The sequence below is a fragment of the Raphanus sativus genome, chromosome 2 (genome assembly GCF_000801105.2).
Source record: "Raphanus sativus cultivar WK10039 chromosome 2, ASM80110v3, whole genome shotgun sequence".
NCBI classification, from domain to species: Eukaryota; Viridiplantae; Streptophyta; class Magnoliopsida; order Brassicales; family Brassicaceae; genus Raphanus; species Raphanus sativus.
In genome coordinates this window covers 27170740-27189401 of record NC_079512.1, presented here as the reverse complement: position 1 = coordinate 27189401, position 18662 = coordinate 27170740, and the positions used below count along the sequence as shown (strand labels likewise).

General features: G+C 32.1%; 3 protein-coding genes and 1 long non-coding RNA gene across 5 annotated transcripts; 1 reads left to right on the top strand and 3 right to left on the bottom strand.

Moving 5' to 3' along the window:
• Positions 1–67: 67 nt before the first annotated feature.
• Positions 68–3278, bottom strand: LOC108842650 (protein NDL2). The gene is made up of 10 exons (XM_018615631.2): positions 3120–3278; positions 2175–2274; positions 1937–2034; positions 1751–1839; positions 1544–1604; positions 1357–1443; positions 1173–1250; positions 1015–1071; positions 870–925; positions 68–755 (listed from the first exon to the last, which is right to left on the bottom strand). Exons 1-10 carry the CDS (start codon positions 3177–3179, stop codon positions 407–409), a joined length of 1035 nt encoding a protein of 344 aa, XP_018471133.2. The 5' UTR covers positions 3180–3278; the 3' UTR covers positions 68–406.
• Positions 3279–11113: 7835 nt separating this feature from the next.
• Positions 11114–12785, bottom strand: LOC130502054 (uncharacterized). 2 transcript variants are annotated; one of them, XR_008940017.1, is made up of 5 exons: positions 12211–12785; positions 12080–12127; positions 11912–11994; positions 11705–11829; positions 11114–11590 (listed from the first exon to the last, which is right to left on the bottom strand). It is a non-coding gene; the product is annotated as an uncharacterized LOC130502054 (long non-coding RNA). The 2 variants fall into 2 exon arrangements; XR_008940019.1 differs by having other exon boundaries at positions 12251–12785.
• A 1406-nt stretch (positions 12786–14191) lies between these two features.
• On the top strand, positions 14192–15618 carry LOC108842848 (NADH dehydrogenase [ubiquinone] iron-sulfur protein 7, mitochondrial). The gene is made up of 2 exons (XM_018615886.2): positions 14192–14677; positions 15173–15618. The coding sequence occupies exons 1-2, from the start codon at positions 14253–14255 to the stop codon at positions 15405–15407; spliced, it is 660 nt and encodes a 219-aa protein (XP_018471388.2). The 5' UTR covers positions 14192–14252; the 3' UTR covers positions 15408–15618.
• A 217-nt stretch (positions 15619–15835) lies between these two features.
• On the bottom strand, positions 15836–17178 carry LOC108842847 (50S ribosomal protein L19-1, chloroplastic). Its single transcript, XM_018615885.2, has 5 exons — positions 16921–17178; positions 16634–16777; positions 16449–16535; positions 16219–16352; positions 15836–16142 (listed from the first exon to the last, which is right to left on the bottom strand). Exons 1-5 carry the CDS (start codon positions 17149–17151, stop codon positions 16037–16039), a joined length of 702 nt encoding a protein of 233 aa, XP_018471387.2. The 5' UTR covers positions 17152–17178; the 3' UTR covers positions 15836–16036.
• Positions 17179–18662: the final 1484 nt, after the last annotated feature.

Genomic DNA, 18662 nt, shown 5'->3' with positions numbered 1-18662 from the left:
TAGGCAACACACAAAAATCAATTGAAACATGAAAAGCAACACCGTTACTCGGATTGATAAAAACATATTATGAGAAATTTTCCTTAAATAATAATTCAACCGAATATACAGACAGAACAAGAACAGCTTCTCACTCACTGAAGACAAACATAAAACATCTGTATTCTCTCTACTATATGTCAATCCCTTCCCTTATTCCTCTTTTAACTCTTCTTCTTCTCTCTCTCCCCCTCTCTCTCTATATATATATATATATATAAATGATCAATGTCTCTATCTATATCTACAGCTTTAATCATAACACAAGAGTAGCTCAAACTCCAAAAACAATAATGGCGATTCACGTAGACGTAGTGTATCATCAGGTATAATGCTGTAATATTTTCCGTAGCACAAGAAGGAAGCGTCATAAGGAGAGTCTTGTCTTAATCGGTTTGAGCTTCAACCCCATGTTTTCAGGGGAGAGCAGCTCGGGGGAGATTCTAGTTGGGCTCAAAGGACTTCTTGGGCTTACACTATACGCAGGACGATACAAGCCATATCCCATCAAAAAGTATTCCATTGGTATTACCATCGCCTGTGGCTGCTCTTCAGTCACCAACGACCCAGTTCCTTGTACCTCGACTAACGCACCGTATCGTCTGTCTAGTTTGGTGGTCATGTGAACGGCCTCTGAGTGGTAAGCAGAACTTTCACCGATGAATATCAAAGTTCTGCATTGCAATTTCCTCAACCCTTCGCTAAGATCCACTCTCCTGTATTCACACCAAACCAAACCAAAACATAAGATACACTAGTACTATTTTTTTCAGCTTTAATATAGAATAAGAAAAAGACTTTATATCTCGAAAAGAAAACACCAAGATTACCCGTTGATTGCCTCAAGGAATCTCCATACATTTGTACTCTGCCGCTCGCAAAGTAACTGGATAGTAGAGAACACAACATATAAATTTTTATTTCCAAAAATGTGCCAAAAGAAAAAAAAAGAAAAGAAAAGTGCTTGGTACTAACTCTTCTGCATTCTTGAACAATATCTGATTCTGGAACTTGAGCATTACCACGAACTTCCTATCATTACATATATGTCAAACATTTTCATCTGTCTCGTGCATTTATAGAAATGCAAAACCTTATTTGTTAAATGGTACATGAGAGAACTGAGACTATACCTTGCTGAAGAACCGTTTTAGTAACAATTCCTTAACCACTCCACACATGCCATAGTAGTAAAGTAAATTAGACATAACCTGCGTAAAAATTATTGACATGTTTGATATGAAGATTAGATGATAATCAAGGGTCATAACCACAAGTGAGAACCAACAAAAGATATCATTGTGAGAAGAAATAAACCTTATTGCACAACCATTCTGACCAAGAAGGCGCTTGGCACAGTGGAGAGACGAGTATTAATCCCAGAACTCTCTGCCTGTACTTCATCTAGAAGAATTTTAAGTAGGCAAATTAAAATTCAGGATATCGAATAGAATGATATGCTTAAGAGAGGAGGTACTGTTACTGTAAGGTCAAAAATACTTACAGCAAATAAAGTCAGAATGTAAGCTCCTGCTGTGACACCCATACACATGACTGCACCAAGTCTGGATAAGAGCCAAAAAAGCAATAAAATAAAAAGAATTCAGAAAAGAAAAAAAACAAGAAAAACAATATTAAAAAAAGTAAGAATATAGGCAACTTAATAAAACACTGATCAGATTTAAAACTTATGCAGGAGGTGAAATCTTACCCAAAATAGTTAAGAACCTCAACAATCTGGTCTGCTAAGTCATCAGCGGAGAGCAAAGGAGCATCAACACTGATCACTGGAGCTCCCAACTGCAATAACTCTTGAAGAAATCAATATAATAAGAAACATGAATTGTTTTTTTTAGGGGTATGAAGTTTGTAAAAAGATGAGACTTGAGTTACCAACCTCATGGCCTAGAGGGCTTATGTGATATATGCAGAAGTTGTGGAGTAGCAAGGAACTAGCTTCTGGACAAAACAATAATCCTTGAAAACAGAACATATCTGCAACATGACAAACGGTAACATATTAAAAAGAAGCACCTATTCAAAACTTTAATTTTTCTAATTGCGCATTAACGAGCTAGTGAAGTTAAGGCTTATTCGATAAGTAGAGATGAAGAAGTTCCAAGTATAAGGCTTACAGTTAAGAGCTAGATCAGGATATGTGATAAGAGCAGGTTTATCTGGATCTCCACAAACGGCAACACATACGGGGCCATAGGTAGTCTCCACAAGGTGTTCCTATCAACCCAAATTAAAAAAAAAAGGAAATAAATGAATAGATGAGGACCACACTATGACGTTCATTTCCACTATGAGTAATATTACTTACTTAATTAGGAACTGAGTAAAAAAAAAGTAGCAAAGTTTCCCATTAAAATCATATACTCATAACCGGCAAATACGGATTGGTCAAAACAAAAGGGATCATTAAAAATCTGAACTACCAACTTAAGAACAAAAACTTCATTATGGAATTCCACAATGATAGTAAAAATAAATAAATAAATATATCCTTTAGAAAATATTAGAAACAATGAGGAAAGAAATGTGGAAAATGATCCCAGAAGGGTTGTATACATACTTGGAATCTCCTATTAGACACAAGAATCATATCAACCAACTCACTCACACGTTCCAAAATGAATGAGTCTATGAATCGAGGAAGACATTAAAAATTACAACGACGAAAAAAAAAAAAAATCAAACGTAAAGCAGAAACGAGGAATCAGATTATCGAGACAACACATTTCGAAATTTTGGATATTATTACCGACACAACAAAAGCATCCTTGATCATATTCCAGTTTCAGCTCCAAAACATAGTAATGAAGCAACATCATTTAAAAAAAAAATCTAGCATTGTTTTATTACAAAACGATTCAAGAAATTGCTAGAAACCACTTAGCAGCATAATATGAATGTAACTACAGCAGAATAACTAAAAATAACATCCAGATAAATAAATAATGTTTTTTGAGGAATAAAGCAGCAGCTCGATGAATGCAGAAACCATTAAAGTATTAAACATAATCCAATAAGCAACACACGCACAAAAAAACACTGAAACTGGTAGTATAATTTACCTGTACTCCAAGAGACAATGCCTCCATATCAATGGAGACAGAACCGCTTGAATCTCCCATTTCTCTCTCTCCTCTGTATATTTCAATATAAGCAGGGAGTTATTATCTATCTTTCCATGGCCTTTTCTCTCTCACAAAATGATGGCTATATTCGTTTTTTTCTTGTTTATAAATAGAAACAAGGCTTGTGACTTTAGAAAAATATATATAGGAAAACTCGTTACTGAGTCACCGACGGTCGACTCGGGTTTAATGTGGGACCTGCAAAACCATAATCACAGGGACTAACTAGATACCATGATCAGCTTAACCCTTGGTTAAGGGACCGACAGTTTTTTTCATTCTTTCTTCTTCTACACTTTACGTTCTCGCCCCTATATTTTCTTAATCATTGCAATTTATGCCACGACTTTTATACTCTATGTATAAACCCAAAACGTGTCGGTACCCCCGTTTTCCATTTTTTCCATTATTTTACTTTTTACTTTTCTTTCTGTTTTCAATTTATACATGCATTTTAAGAAATTTAAACGCTACTTCATTGTTGTCCAAAAAAACGCTACTTCATTTTTTATTTTCTTCTATTTTGTATCAATCCCTATGAAATAGTTTGCTAAGATAAATTACAAATAAAAATTTTAAGACATAATACTCATTTTCTCCCTTCGATCAAACCCCATGAAGGACATTTTTATTAGTATAATACAGTGACAAAAAAAAATTAGTATAATACAGAATAGGGAGAATAGTACAGGGGCCAAAATAAAGAATCATGTTCTTGGAAAAAAAGTCCGCGTACTGTTGACTTTATGAGACAAGATGATGAATCCTCACCCGTTGGATTTTAACTTAGTTTTGTCGTCTTTCCTTTTATGCTTAGTCTTCTCCACTTTTTAAACATTAACACCGTGTGGTTTTCTATTGCAATAAACAGGGCCCATTGCATCGGAGGGTGAGAACACACATGTCGTTTTCTTGTCGAGTTGGTATGTGTCATTGGCACCCAACAAGAGCGTAAAACCGTAAGTCCCTTTTGCTTAATTATAAATCTGCCCAAAACTTTCAATTTTCCTTTTTTATTTTTTAAATTCTATATATTATATGCTCCACATCTGAACATCATAATTAAATTGATTAAAATTATAAACATACAAAGACATTATTGATATCAGCTAGCTTTCAAAACATGTAATAAAGTAATAGTTCAAAAAAACATGTAATAAAGTAAAAAAAGAAAATCTACAACAGGAGAAAGAAGTAGTATCCTCTTTAACCAGCTTCATGTTGAATGATTGACTTATTTACTTTTTACGGAACGTAGATTATAAACTGAGTAATCACGTATTCATTTAAGATTAGGCAGACAATATTATTAATAAATAGTAACATTCTAATCTACTTTAGCTGTGGTGGTTAAATTAAACAAACTCAAATGCGACTAGGTTGTATTGTATAAGTAATGACAAACTCGATGGAATATTCTCAATCATAGTGTGTTGTACGCTTGTGACATTTTATATATTGATGTGTTTTCACGTTGTATGATTGATTGCAATGCAACAACTTAGTCGCACTTGAGTTTGTTTAATTTAATATTTAGAGATCAACATGGAGATCATGAATCCAAAAGGAACAGCTCAATAGATACCGAATAAACGTACCTACGTAGTATCTTTTGTTGAGTAACGATTACATATTAGTACCATTACATTCTTGGCTTCTTGTCACCAGTATTTATATAGAATTATTTATTCATCATATGTTTTCCATGGAAATATTTTAGTGATTAACCTACCAACCACATTTCTTAATCTTTACATCTAGGATACCATTTAAATATGTATGCCTCCTGATTTTCACAGTTTTTTGTGTTCGCTAAAGTTGTTTTCCTATCAATCAAACGATATAATGCTCTCCCCCGCCCCCTTTAAAACGTAGATTTCACTACATGTTCACATTTTTATTACTATAGATATAGTTTTAAAAAAAACAATTTAAACATTCTCAGCTGAACATATGGTGACATTGAAATAATGATTTGAAGTATTTTATGATAAACGAGTAAATCTAGTGTATTAACTATTCGATCCATCGTTCACATTATCGTTACTGATTACAAAACTACTGTATATTATTAAAGAACTCTTTCTAAAAAGCCCGGCAGTTTCCTTGCTATGATATAATTTTTGTGATCAACTTTTTTATTTAAACAGACGGGAGACTTCTGATTTAATTTAAGACTGTTTACTTATTTTAGTGAAACCATGCAGTGGTTGTTTGATGAAAGTGTTGCCCTAATTTCTGATTAAATGAGGGCACGTGTGACGCAATTACTCAGCTTTAAAGCTTAGCGTAAGATTTGGTTAGTACTAATATAATTATTTTGTTGCTGTCTCCATCTCGCCACCATTACTCATCAATCTAATACAGTATATGAATCTTCTGATTATATAGATATGCATATGCCTACATTCACGAATCTTCGCCGACAATATATTATGTATTAAATAGTAGTATATAGATACGTCGACATGCTTGTGACAAACAACAAAATTGTGATAAAAAAAAGATACGTCCACATGCAGAAAGAAGTATTACTGTTTAATTATAGTGAAATTGTAATCAGATATGTAAAGCAATATATACCGGTACTATCCATGTAAAAGTTTCATTAAGCTTTGAATTTTTACATTATCTAGTGACATTTCTTTGCTTTTAATCCAATTCATTACATCATGGCTATTGGCTTACGTTACATGGAAGTTGTTGCTAAGATTAACTACGTGTCCACTTGTAGAAACTTCCATTACTTAAAAGTTTTTTTATTTTTATTTTTTGCTAAAATTTGGATATTTTAGTTTTTAAGTTTTAGTTTTGGTGTTACTTAAAGTTGATAAAAATGAGTTTAAAGCTTTCCAACACAATACCAAAAAAAGAGAACATTCCTGGGATAGTATATCATCTAGGCCTGCGATTTTTGTCCGAACCGAATGGGCCGAACCGGACCGAACCGTTTTTTCGATTTTCGGTTCGGTTCGGTTTTCAATTCGGTATGGGTTTAAAAATTAATTCGGTTATCGGTTCGGTTCGGTTTTTGATTTTTTTAAAAAATTCTAAAAGCCGAAAATAATAACCGAAAATAATCGAAAACCCAAACCGAAAATAACCGAATAACCCAAAAATAACTGAAACTAACCGAAATAACCGAATTTAACCGAAAATACCCGAATATTTTGGAAAAACTATACCGAAATTAACCGAAATTTTTTAAAATCGGTTATTTTCGGAAATAAATTTGAAAACCGAAAAAACCGATAACCGAACCGACCCGAACCGAAATTTCATTCGGTTTATTTCGGAATTTTTTTTGAAACTTCGGTTAACCGAAAACCGACGGTTCGGTTCGGTTCCGGAAAACCGAAGTCGCAGGCCTATCATCTTATGATGCTTGACGAAATGAGTTACTCTATTTGTTTGTAAATAGTAGTTCTGGTTCGTACGATAACCGATTTGGACGTCTCATGACTCACGTCATCATCAACGTATACATTTTCACAGCTAAAGCCAAATAAAAATCTTTGAAAAGTTTTAAATATATAACTAGAATTTGACCCGCGCTTTAAAAGCGCGGGATAACTTTTTGAATATAAAATTTATGTTTCATAAAATGTCACTATAGTTAACATTTTTATTTTAATATTTGAGCTTTGCATCTATAGTTGAATTTTTTTTATCTTTTGACGTCTCGTATTAAGTTTCTTATCACATAATATTTTTTTTTTTTAATTTCTCCTATTTAAACTTTTTGTCCATTATTTATATTTAATTTTTGCATATAATTTATTTTACTTATAAATCTGAAAGTATATGGAAATTTGAGCTTTGAAGAGAATATTCTGATGAGAAATAATTTATGAGAAATGTGATGATTGGTTCGACTGTGGCTGTAAAAATTTAACTGTAAAAATTTAGTTGTAGGTAAGTTAGTTGTAATTGTATAGTTGTTATTGTAGATTTTTTTGCAGAGACTTTTGTTGTAGTTAAATTTGTTGTAGCTGTAAACTATATACTATAGATATTTCAAAATAAAATATGTGATGTATATATAAAATAATTATTATTTATCAACAAAAATAATTAGTATTTATGATTTTTATAAATTATCAAAATTTACTGCTATTTAAGATGTGATATAAATAATATTTATGTTATCTAAAATATTTCAATAATTTTTAAAACACACAGAATTAATTTAAAATATTTATAGATGTTTATACTATGATTATCTAATTTATTTGATATTATAGATAATTTTTTTCATTTAATAGTTTCTACATCATATAAATAAAGATGTAGGATTTTTGTCTAAAATACATAAGAAAAAAGTTTGATTTAGTTTTTTTTTTCTGCTGTAGCTTTAACAATAAAGCTAAATCATGATTGGTAAAAATTAATAGAAATTTTGTTGTACGTTTTAAATTTCAAAAATAAAACTACAACATAACTGACAAAATTAGTAATTTAAAAATAAATAAAGCTAAAAGTATAGATATACAACACAACCAATCACCCACGTTATAACTTATTACTCCGGTAAAAGTTTAGTTTTTTTAATCTTAAGTTTGTGAATAAGGTAACATATTACTACCTTCGCTCCTGAAAATAGATTTTTTCGACTTTAGTTTTGTTCCATAATAATAGATTTTCTATATTTTTAAGGTACTTTTGATACTTTTAAGACACATTAATTGAAAACAATTGAATTGACTAAATTTACTGGTTCACAGTTATTGGAAAGTGTATAATAAATATAAATAAAAAGTTTAATTGAAACATTGATTGTTTTCTTAATATGTGTGAATTGTCTAAAAAATCTTATTTTCAGGAACGGAGGTAGTATTATTTTTTAAAATTTCACAGTCTACACACGTAAAAAGTAATTTTAACACAAAATGAAACATACATATACAGTTATATTATCAGTTATATTATGCTCTCACATATATTATACAACATACATGTAATTTAAAAATTAGTACTTTAAATTTTAAGTTTTAAAAGGTTTAGTTTAAAAAATTCTTTTTGTTGAATATATATCATATATAGTTAATCAATAATATTTTATAATATATGGTATATCTTATGTTCATATAAATAATACTCCTTCTGTTTTCTTTTATAAGTCGTTTTAGAATCTTGCACATAGATTAAAAAAACATAAATTTCTTATATTTTCTAGACAAAAATATCATTAACTATTTACACAACCACAAATCAACTAATGAAAAAATAGAAGATATATTATCATTGGTCATACAACATAAACTGTTAATAAATTTTACATAGAAAACCGAAAATGTCATATAATTTGGAACAAAAAAAATTCCTCTAAAACGACTTATAAAAGAAAACGGAGGGAGTATTACACAAAAATTAAATTAGGAGAACTAAAGCAGTCTGTTCTTACCCATGAAACTTTTATTCAACGATGTCTTACAAAAAAATAGATGGAAACATAAATTATGTTCATAAAATATAAAAAAGAAACAAACGATCAAAGCACTGATGTTTTAGATTTGTAAACGCCAACTGTAACCAATGAATTAAATAGATGCAGTCAAGTGATTAACCAATTAATTAAAACTTACTTATTAATTAAGAACAAAATCTGTGAAGTTAATTGAGTGGGCCCGATTTTAATTAGGCGACATGAAACAAAATATTGATTAAACATTATTAAGCATTAATATAGGAATGGCATGGCTTGTAATTATCAAAGAAAATTAAGAGTAAAATCCTATTAGGTATTTTACTTTAATAGTATAGATTAACAGACTAAGGTCCATTAACATTACATTAACAGAGCAACGATAAAATAGCAAAGCCCATGAACTAAATTGGCCGTAAGGGCATGTGCATTGAAGTCTCGTGGGAAAAGTTCACGCGTTTTCCGAGGTAAAAAAATAATAAATAAGAAGAAAAAGACGAACCCGTCTCGTGCGAGATCACCACAGTAAACCCGTATCATAACTGTAGCGCGGGCCCTACGACACATGGTGGCCCGCGATTGATCTATTTTTTTTTTTTCTAATCAAACAGAAAAAGTTAAAAAAAAACTAATAAAAAAATCCATTCGTGAACTCGAGCGACGCATCGCTGATGCGCATGCCCTAAGCTTCTGGTCATATCTCAAACTTTGATTCATTTCCAGTTCTACCAGAAACCCATAAACTGAGTTTGTCTGGAGTGTGATATTTTTTCTTTTGGCTCAACATTAAATTTCATTTCATTGATACAAAGTTTTTAGACCTCATCAGAGATTCTACCACATAAACAACGATGTAATCTACTAACACCCAAAACACTCAATTGGATCCAGCGCAATACACGAAGCAGTCCATCCCTTTAACCTCCTAAATTGGAGATGCATTTTCCATCCACAGAGGAGGGTCCAGATGGCCAAGAATTAAGGCCTTGTAGTCTTGTTTTGGGTATTTACTTGCGATCTAAAAAGGATTTGGGGAGTCTACTTGACGATATGAAGATCCAAAATAGATCCAATAAACTTACAAAATTAACTTGTTATGTCATCTGTAGACAAAATTATCATTTCAGCAGCATTCTTACTTCCAACTTTTTTTGGTTTTTGAATGGATCATTAACATTTCTACTAAGACTATATGATATTCGAAATAACTATATGTTTATAGTATACAATAAAATGGATTTTTAAAATTTATATTACTAAGAAAACAGGTGAAAAAGATTATAAATATTATTCATTATTTTTTTTTTTGGAAACTCAAATATAAATAGTTTTTTGGTCAAATCTTATTATATAAAACTTGGTTCTTCAAAGTTACTAATTAATATGATCGTGACACATGGCAATTAAAACTTTAAGATTGTGACATCTGTTAATCTATCTCATAATTAAAATTCTTATTATAAATATTATTAATAGTAATTTTCCATTTTTAATATTCTAAAAAAAGATATTTGTAAAAGATTATTTGATAGTAATTTTCCTTCTAATAATTTTACATGTGTTTAAATATATAATGATTAAAATTATATGTACTTATATAATAAAACGAATTTTGAATAATCTAATTGTAAATATTTTTTAATAGTTAAAATTTATCTAAAAGTTTTTTTTCAGAATTTTCCCTTCTTTAAGATTGTGACATGTGTTAATTTATCTCATAATTAAAAACCTTATTATAAATATTATTAGTATTATTAATAGTAATTTTCCATTTTTAATATTCTAAAAAATATAATTGTAAAATATTATTTGATAGTAATTTTCCCTCTAATATTTTTACATGTGTTAAAATAATATAATGATTAAAATATATGTACTTATATAATAAAAACGAATTTTGAATAATCTAATTGTAAATATTTTCTAATAGTTAAAATTTATTTAATATTATTTTTAAGATTTTTTCCTTCTTTAAGATTGTGACATGTGTTAATCTATCTCATCATTAACACCTTATTATAAATATTATTAATAGTAATTTTATAATTTTAATATTCTAAAAAAGATAATTGTAAAAGATTATTTGTTAGTAATTTTCTTTCTAATATTTTTACATGTGTTTTAAATATATAATGATTAAAATATATGTACTTATATAATAAAAACAAATTTTGAATAATCTAATTGTAAATACTAGGGGTGAAACCCCGCGCAAGCGCGGGGATGTTAAAAATACTTGAGTTGTTATTGAAAATGTAGATGGAGGTGAAGTGTAGAAGAAGAGTTGAAAATGTAGATGGAAGTGCAAGTCAATCATTTAGCTCCATCGCTTCTTTCAGTACTCCTCTTGCCGTCCCTAATCCGAGGTTCACCTAACCGAATCATCAATGTTAATTCCGTGGTAAGTTCTATGATCACTAACACTGCAGGCTCCATCCAAGTCTGTGTTCTCTACTTTTCTATGCTAATGTCATGTTGTACAATTTCTTACCAACCATACAAAATATAACGTCCACCCTTTTTCTTTAAAGATAAAAAACAGAAGTCTATAAATAAAACAAAACCATTCAAATAGAAAAATAACTGTAAAGTCTAAAATAGGAAATGCATAATACGTTAGATAAATGTTAATGAAACAATAACAGAGTTAGCTTGACGGTGGGAGAGTTTTTTTAACTTCACTCACAGGGGCGCTTGAGGATATTCTTTTTGCCTCCCAAGGTAGTTGGACTTGGTTCCTTGTATTCACCTCTAACCTTGTTCCTGGCAGTTCTAGACGCCTCCCCCCACATTCTACCTCAGAAAATTCAACTTCATTGGTCTTGAAAGTTAGAACTTCATTGGTTTAAGCAACCACAAAACTGAATATTAGCTCAACCGTAAAAGTTAAAACATAATGAGTTGTACCTGGCTGTGAACTCTGCAATGGCTTGAAGGGCTGGATAAAAATACAATTTTGTTGCTGTCGTGAAGTATAGGGTACCTGCGGAATGAAGATGTTTTGGAAATCATATGATGGAACAACATTAAATCTTGCATAAGTAAAGAAAGTGACAAACGATGTTCAATATGATGGCTGAGTTTACAGTTTACAAACCTCCGAAGATTTTGGGATTCACAGTAGTAACCACCATGACTGACTGTGACCTATCACCTGAGTTAATGAGACCCCTAAACATTGCTGCTTCATCATCACACAAAGAAAGGTAGACGACAACCCTCCTGTTATGCAAATTGGAATAAGTTATTACGATAAAGATGACTTCTGAAATAGTTAAACAAATTAACGGTGTTGGTCACTTACGGTGAAACAAACAACAACTCGGCTCGTAACTGTAGCGTCATTCAGGTCCGAATCTTAGACAGATTGAATTTGCCCAACAACATCTGCGATGTGATGAAAAAAAAGAATAAATGCAGTAAAAAAAATAGAAATTTAAAATAAAAAACCAAGAGTTTATGAAGAACAAACCTCAAATCGTGAGACTCTTACAACCTCAAAAATATCAACAACCAAATTCTGCAGGTAGAGATGGAAGATTAAGATCATTACCTTTTTACAGAATCAAAAATGTAAGGAAAAAACACTCCTGGTTACAATACCTTCTCATGAAAGAGGAGCAGAGTGATTCCATGAATTCACCTTGCTTCTTGATTTTTCGAGTCCAAAAACGGAGGAGATGACCAACATGATCTGGGCAGATCTACGGAGGCGGAGAGCGTCAAGGGGGAGTGCGCAAGAACAACATCGGAGTAAGCCATCTCTGAGTGACTTTCAACGCTTTATAAAATAATAAATTGACAGTGGTTCCAAGGGTCAATCATCCCCCTAAGCCGTTGATATATATAGAGTTTGCGTGAAGGTAACGGAGGCGTCGACATCGTGACTGTCTCTAATGTGATTATCAATGATTCACGAATTAAAACCTATATATCAAACCTAATGGGAGGTGAAGAGATAACGGGGAGATCGAGTTCAGAGATGAGAAGAGAAACAAAAGTTTTTCAGAAGTGAAAAGAGATATGGCGGATCGAATTCTGTCAGGAAGAAAGAAAAGGATGGAGCCCTAATTTTGGATGTATGACAAAACGCATAGTTTTATCCAAATCAAACCTAACAACAATCGTATTAGAACAAACAAACCGGACCAAAAACCACACATTTACGACCAAAATAAACCGGACAGAATATGGGCCCCACTAACATTAAAAAGATGCTGACGTGGACCTTCTAGGAGGAGAGAAAAGTCTCTCATTATATATATGATTTTTAATAGTTAAAATTTATTTAATATTATTTTTCAGAATTTTTCCTTCTTTAAGATTGTGACATGTGTTAATCTATCTCATAATTAAAAACCTTATTATAAATATTATTAATAGTAATTTTCCATTTTCAATATTCTAAAAAGATAATTGTAAAAAATTATTTGATAGTAATTTTCCTTCTAATATTTTTACATGTGTTTAAATATATAATGATTAAAATATATATGTACTTATAAAATAAAAACGAATTTTTAATAATCTAACTGTAAATATTTTAATAGTTAAAATTTTATTTAATATTATTTTCAGAATTTTTCCTTCTTCAAAATTGTGACATGTGTTAATCTATCTCATAATTAAAAACCTTATTATAAATATTATTAATAGTAATTTCCATTTTTAATATTCTAAACAAAAGATAATATTGTACAAACTGATTTTAGTTTAAAAAACATTTCAAAATTATTAATTAACATGATTATGACACATGACAGTTATATATTTAAAATTTTTAGATTTGTTAAAATATTTCATAATAAAATAATTGTAAAATATTATTTGATAATTTTTTTTCTAATATTTTACATGTGTTTAAATATATAATGATTAAAATATATATGTACTTATATAATAAATACGAATTTTGAATAATCTAATTGTAAAAATTATTTAATAGTTAAAATTCATTTAATATTAATTGTTTCAGAATTTTTCTTTTTTTTTCAGAATTCTAAACAATTTTTTTTTATTATAATAATGATTGGTTCTTCAAAGTTAGTAATTAACACGATCACGACACATGTCAATTAAAATTTTAAGATTGTGATATGTGTTTTAAAATATTTAACACTAATTTTCTTTTTCTAAAATCATAAAGAAAAAATAAATGTAAAAAATATTGAATCCTAATTATCCTTTTTAAAAATCTTAAACCAAAAAATTGTATAGAACATTTTAAATATATAATTGTCATCATATTAATTATCAAACTTTGAAGAACCAAACAACTTAAAAAAGTTATTAAACAAAATTAAATTATAAAATTCAACAATATAATAAATTATTTAATAAAAATCATGAATAAAAACTATCTATTAAATAAATAAATAAAATTCATTTATGTATCATGATTATAAAATAAAAATTTTAACTTGAACTTATGTAAAAAAATTAATTATAAATAAATTTCACACAACATATGCAAATCAATCATAAAATTATAATAAAATTATTATTACTTTATGTTCTTTATTAAATTAAAACAGCATATTATATCTTAGTTCAATATAAATAGTAATCTCCACCTGGTTATCACAACTCCACGACAGAGAGGAAAAACAAAACAAAACTCAGAGAGACAAGACAACATACAAAAAATGGCCAAAACGATTACGCGAAACGCCGCCACGCGCCTCCCTCTCCTCCTCCAATCTCAACGCGCCGGCGCCGCCTCGGTCTCCCACATCCACACATCTCTCCCCGCTCTCTCCCCATCGACATCACCGACATCCTACACCCGCCCAGGTCCTCCCTCCGCCTCCTCCCCTCCTCCCCCGGGACTCTCGAAGACGGCGGAGTTCGTGATCTCCAAAGTCGACGATCTCATGAACTGGGCTCGTAGGGGATCGATCTGGCCTATGACCTTCGGCCTCGCCTGCTGCGCCGTGGAGATGATGCACACCGGTGCTGCTCGCTACGATCTGGACCGGTTCGGTATCATCTTCAGGCCGAGTCCTCGCCAATCTGACTGTATGATTGTCGCGGGGACGCTTACTAACAAGATGGCTCCTGCTCTTCGCAAGTAAAAAAAAAACGCCTCTTTTTAATCAATCAATCTCCCTGTCGTGATTGTGTTTTGATAGAATCGTAGAGTTTAGGGTTTCAGGTGATTGTGATTATTGTTGTTTCAGCTATCATGGTTTAGGTTTATCAATCCGTTGTTTTGGCTCCTTGTGGGTGACTGTTTAGAAAGCCTGTTTTGATTTGTTTTGTCTTTGAGACTTGATGTTCATTTTCTTGCGAGGTGTGTTGTTTATTGAGAAATTGATATCCGACACACTTGATTAGGTTCCTGTTTTTTCTGGTTTGATGTTTTATAAATCATAAGTTGGTCTAGATTAGTTCTCATGCCTAATAACCTATTAGTGATCGAATTTTATATATATATGCTTAGAACTCGGTTCAAATTACCAGCAAAATCAGTCTTGTGGATTAACTCAAATGTTTTCTATAGATGCTTTTCTTGTTTATCATGTTGAAGAAGTTCTAGTTTCTAATCTCTGGAAAACAATGACAGGGTTTATGACCAAATGCCGGAGCCAAGGTGGGTGATATCGATGGGAAGCTGCGCCAATGGAGGTGGATACTACCACTACTCCTACTCAGTTGTTCGAGGCTGTGACAGGATTGTGCCAGTGGACATATACGTCCCTGGGTGCCCTCCGACCGCTGAGGCTTTGCTCTATGGACTCCTCCAGCTTCAGAAGAAAATCAACAGGCGCAAGGATTTCTTGCATTGGTGGAACAAGTAAAACAAGTTTCAGAATCCTATCCTTCTTCCCAATGTGAAAGGGAGAGCTTTCTTTTCAGACAATTTTCAACAAAGTTTGGGGATGATAATAAAACGTGGACACGTTTCAATGCAATGCTTCTTTGTGGTGTGGATGCCATTTAAAATTTGTGTGTTTTACAAGTTTGATGTGGAAACTTGAATAAACATAAGATTCTGTTATATTTCTTTTTTTAATTGGATCGATGCACTAAAGGTACTGGTCTAGAATGCTGTATCTATAACATCTTGGTTAAGACCAATGATTGAAAGGGAGAAACAATATGAATGTTCCTAGAATATCAATAAAATGGTATGTTAAAAAGAGATTAATTTTGTGTTGCTTCCTAAAGGACTTTCTCATCAAGGTGGTTTAACGTGAGTTAGAAGCAAACATTTGCTTTGTGGAGGAAAAAAAACTCCCAAGGGATCCATTCATTATTCATTACATTACACAGTCCAATATGTGACTGAAGGCCAAATCGCCAAACTAAAAACAAAATCATTAAGCACTTAGTTGAAGAGAGTAGAGTGCTTTCTTTTTATGATTGATTTGATAATAAAGGTGCTCTCTAATGCTTTTTATGATTGATTTGATTAGACAGGTGGTCTCTAATGCTTCTTGAGAGCGTTCATCTTGTCCCTGAGGTAATAAAGTTTGGCTCTTCTCACTCTCTTCTTGTCCAACACCTTAATCTCCCTCAGGTTTGGCGAATACCTGTTTCACCCCCCAACTCACATATCAGTTTTGCCATTTTGCCCATAATGCTATTATATCAGGCAAGTACACTTACAAGGGAAACATGGATTCGACACCGACTCCAGCAACAAGCCTTCTAATCCTAAAAGTAGAGTTAAGACCAGCATTACGCCTTGCTATCACAATTCCTTTCACGATTGAGACACGCCTCTTGTTCTCAGGCACTTCCTGTGTTTCAAACAAGGGTAACCCAACAAAAAAAACTTAAATGCAACAAAGCCTATGAGAATATGCAATCTACGAGTTTCAAATAGTATGTTTTACCACTTTAAGCTGCACAATGTAACCGGGCCTTATCTCTGGTATCTCTCTACGAGTTCTCACTTCCTCAACAGCCTCCTTGTCTACAATCTGAAGAAGATCGTTTGACATTTTTTTTTTTAAACATGACAGTGATTGTGTAATTTATCCAATGACTTAATAAATCAACAAAAAGTTAAAGTTGGTACCTGCATGATATGCTTGGCGGTTTTATCAAGCCGCTTGAACTTGATTCTTGGAGGAGGGGAATCAGGAGCTGAGACAGAGAATCCTTGAGGAACAGAATCTCCAACGGTGGAAAAGCATCTCGATGAATACGTACAGTTATGTTTCTGCCCAAAACATTTGCCACAACCACCAATCAAATCTAGCCCAGTAGCAAAGTTTATTCCTTTTTATACAATTTCCCATTTGGAACCATTACATCTCTTATTGACAACTAATCATCAATCCAAGGAGAGAAGCGGCTGCTTACAGGTAGTGGTGCGGAGGAGGAGGAAGAAAGAGGCTTTGTCAAGGAGCTAATGAGATACGTCGCTGGTGAACCGAAAGCTCTGGTGGAATGGGAAGAATCGAAACTCCTCGATGATACATTACCAGACCAGCTTGGAGAAGAAGACGAAGTGAAAGGGAGAAGAAGAGTGTTTGAGATGGAGAAACGGTTCCTCTGAAGCAGCCTTGTACTGCTACTACGGATCGATTGCATTTTCTCCGACAAAGAGGAGGAGACGATCTAATTAAGGCCTTCAAATTACTCCAGAGGTTGACGGAGTTTGAGCTCACCTTCAAAACCCTCTCGCTTCCTCCTTTTTCTTTCTTTTTTTCGGAATTTGCATATGAGCCCCTGTTGTTTAATACTTACAACAAATAAGCCCTTTCTATTTTTATTTTATTTTCGTGCCCTCCTGGCTTTTTTATGCAATTAACAGAAGAGTGATCATGTCTTGTGAGAAACTAGCTGAAATGTTAAAAAGGGAGAGCTAATAGCAAAATGTTTGACTGATGCTATCTTTAGATTATGAAGAAAATAATCCTTATATGAGTGTAACCAAAGGGAACCTTTTTATTACAAAGAATCCTATGTAGTGTTGTGTCTTAGTCATCCCGTTTTTTGCAAACATATGCGCTTTGTCTTAATCATCCCATTTTCCTTTTGTCATTTTTTTCCTTCTCGTTTTATTTTTGCTTGTTTTCTTCTGCGAAGATTTTGGCATTGAATAGCTTAGCAATCAAACATGTTGACAAAATGCGTTGATGTAAGTTTGTTTCTTTATTTCAAAGAATATCTTTCTTTTTCGATTGAAATTGAAGAGATGATCATGGCCTACAAGGCTACAAAATCATGATGCCAACATACATTCACAAACCTCAGAACCAAACGGTCATGTGAAGAGAGAATCGTTGGCATTCAAAATTGTGATTATTGGCTTCAAGAATCGCTTAGAATCGTTGGCACTTAAAATTGTAATTATATGCTCCCAGCTTTGCAAATTTGAGAAAGTACTTTGTTTATGCTGTATTAATGGAGATAATTATCAAAATATACTTTCTGAGGGAAATCTGCTAAACTATGCATTTATGAATAACATGAACATCACTTGTTCACACATTCGCTACATAAAAAATATGTCTTAAAAATGAAAAATAGAGCAATTGTTATGTCTTTTTTTTTTTTAAGCAAGAGCAATTGTTATGTCGCATCTTCAAAACGAAAGCTAAAAGTTTCTTTCTATATCGATTTGTGATCTAATCATACATTCAACAAATAAATTCCAATAAATTTCCGGCTGAAACGATTCGATTTTGAACGGTAGGTTACTAGTAACCGTGATGTGTAAAACAAGCTCGTATCGTAAGCATAAGTTTGATAAATAATTAAGCAGAGAACGAGAAAGATAAATCTGAGAAACATCCATAAAATAAATAAATATATATCCGAACCATAACTAAAACCGTCTAGAAATCACAAAGCCACGAATATATATCCTTCACAATGACACGAAAATAGATAATAGTAAAAAGAAGAGGTGAGATCTATAGCTCCGGAATACACACGACGAATATCATGAAATGCTGCCTATATATCCGATTGGAAAATTTCAAAACCTAATCTCTGTACGAATCTCACATCGCATAGAACTTAGATCCGAAGAGCAGAGCCGAAAACCAGAGCCGCGACTGCTGCAACACCAGCTGAGACGATCGACGGCGAGAAGG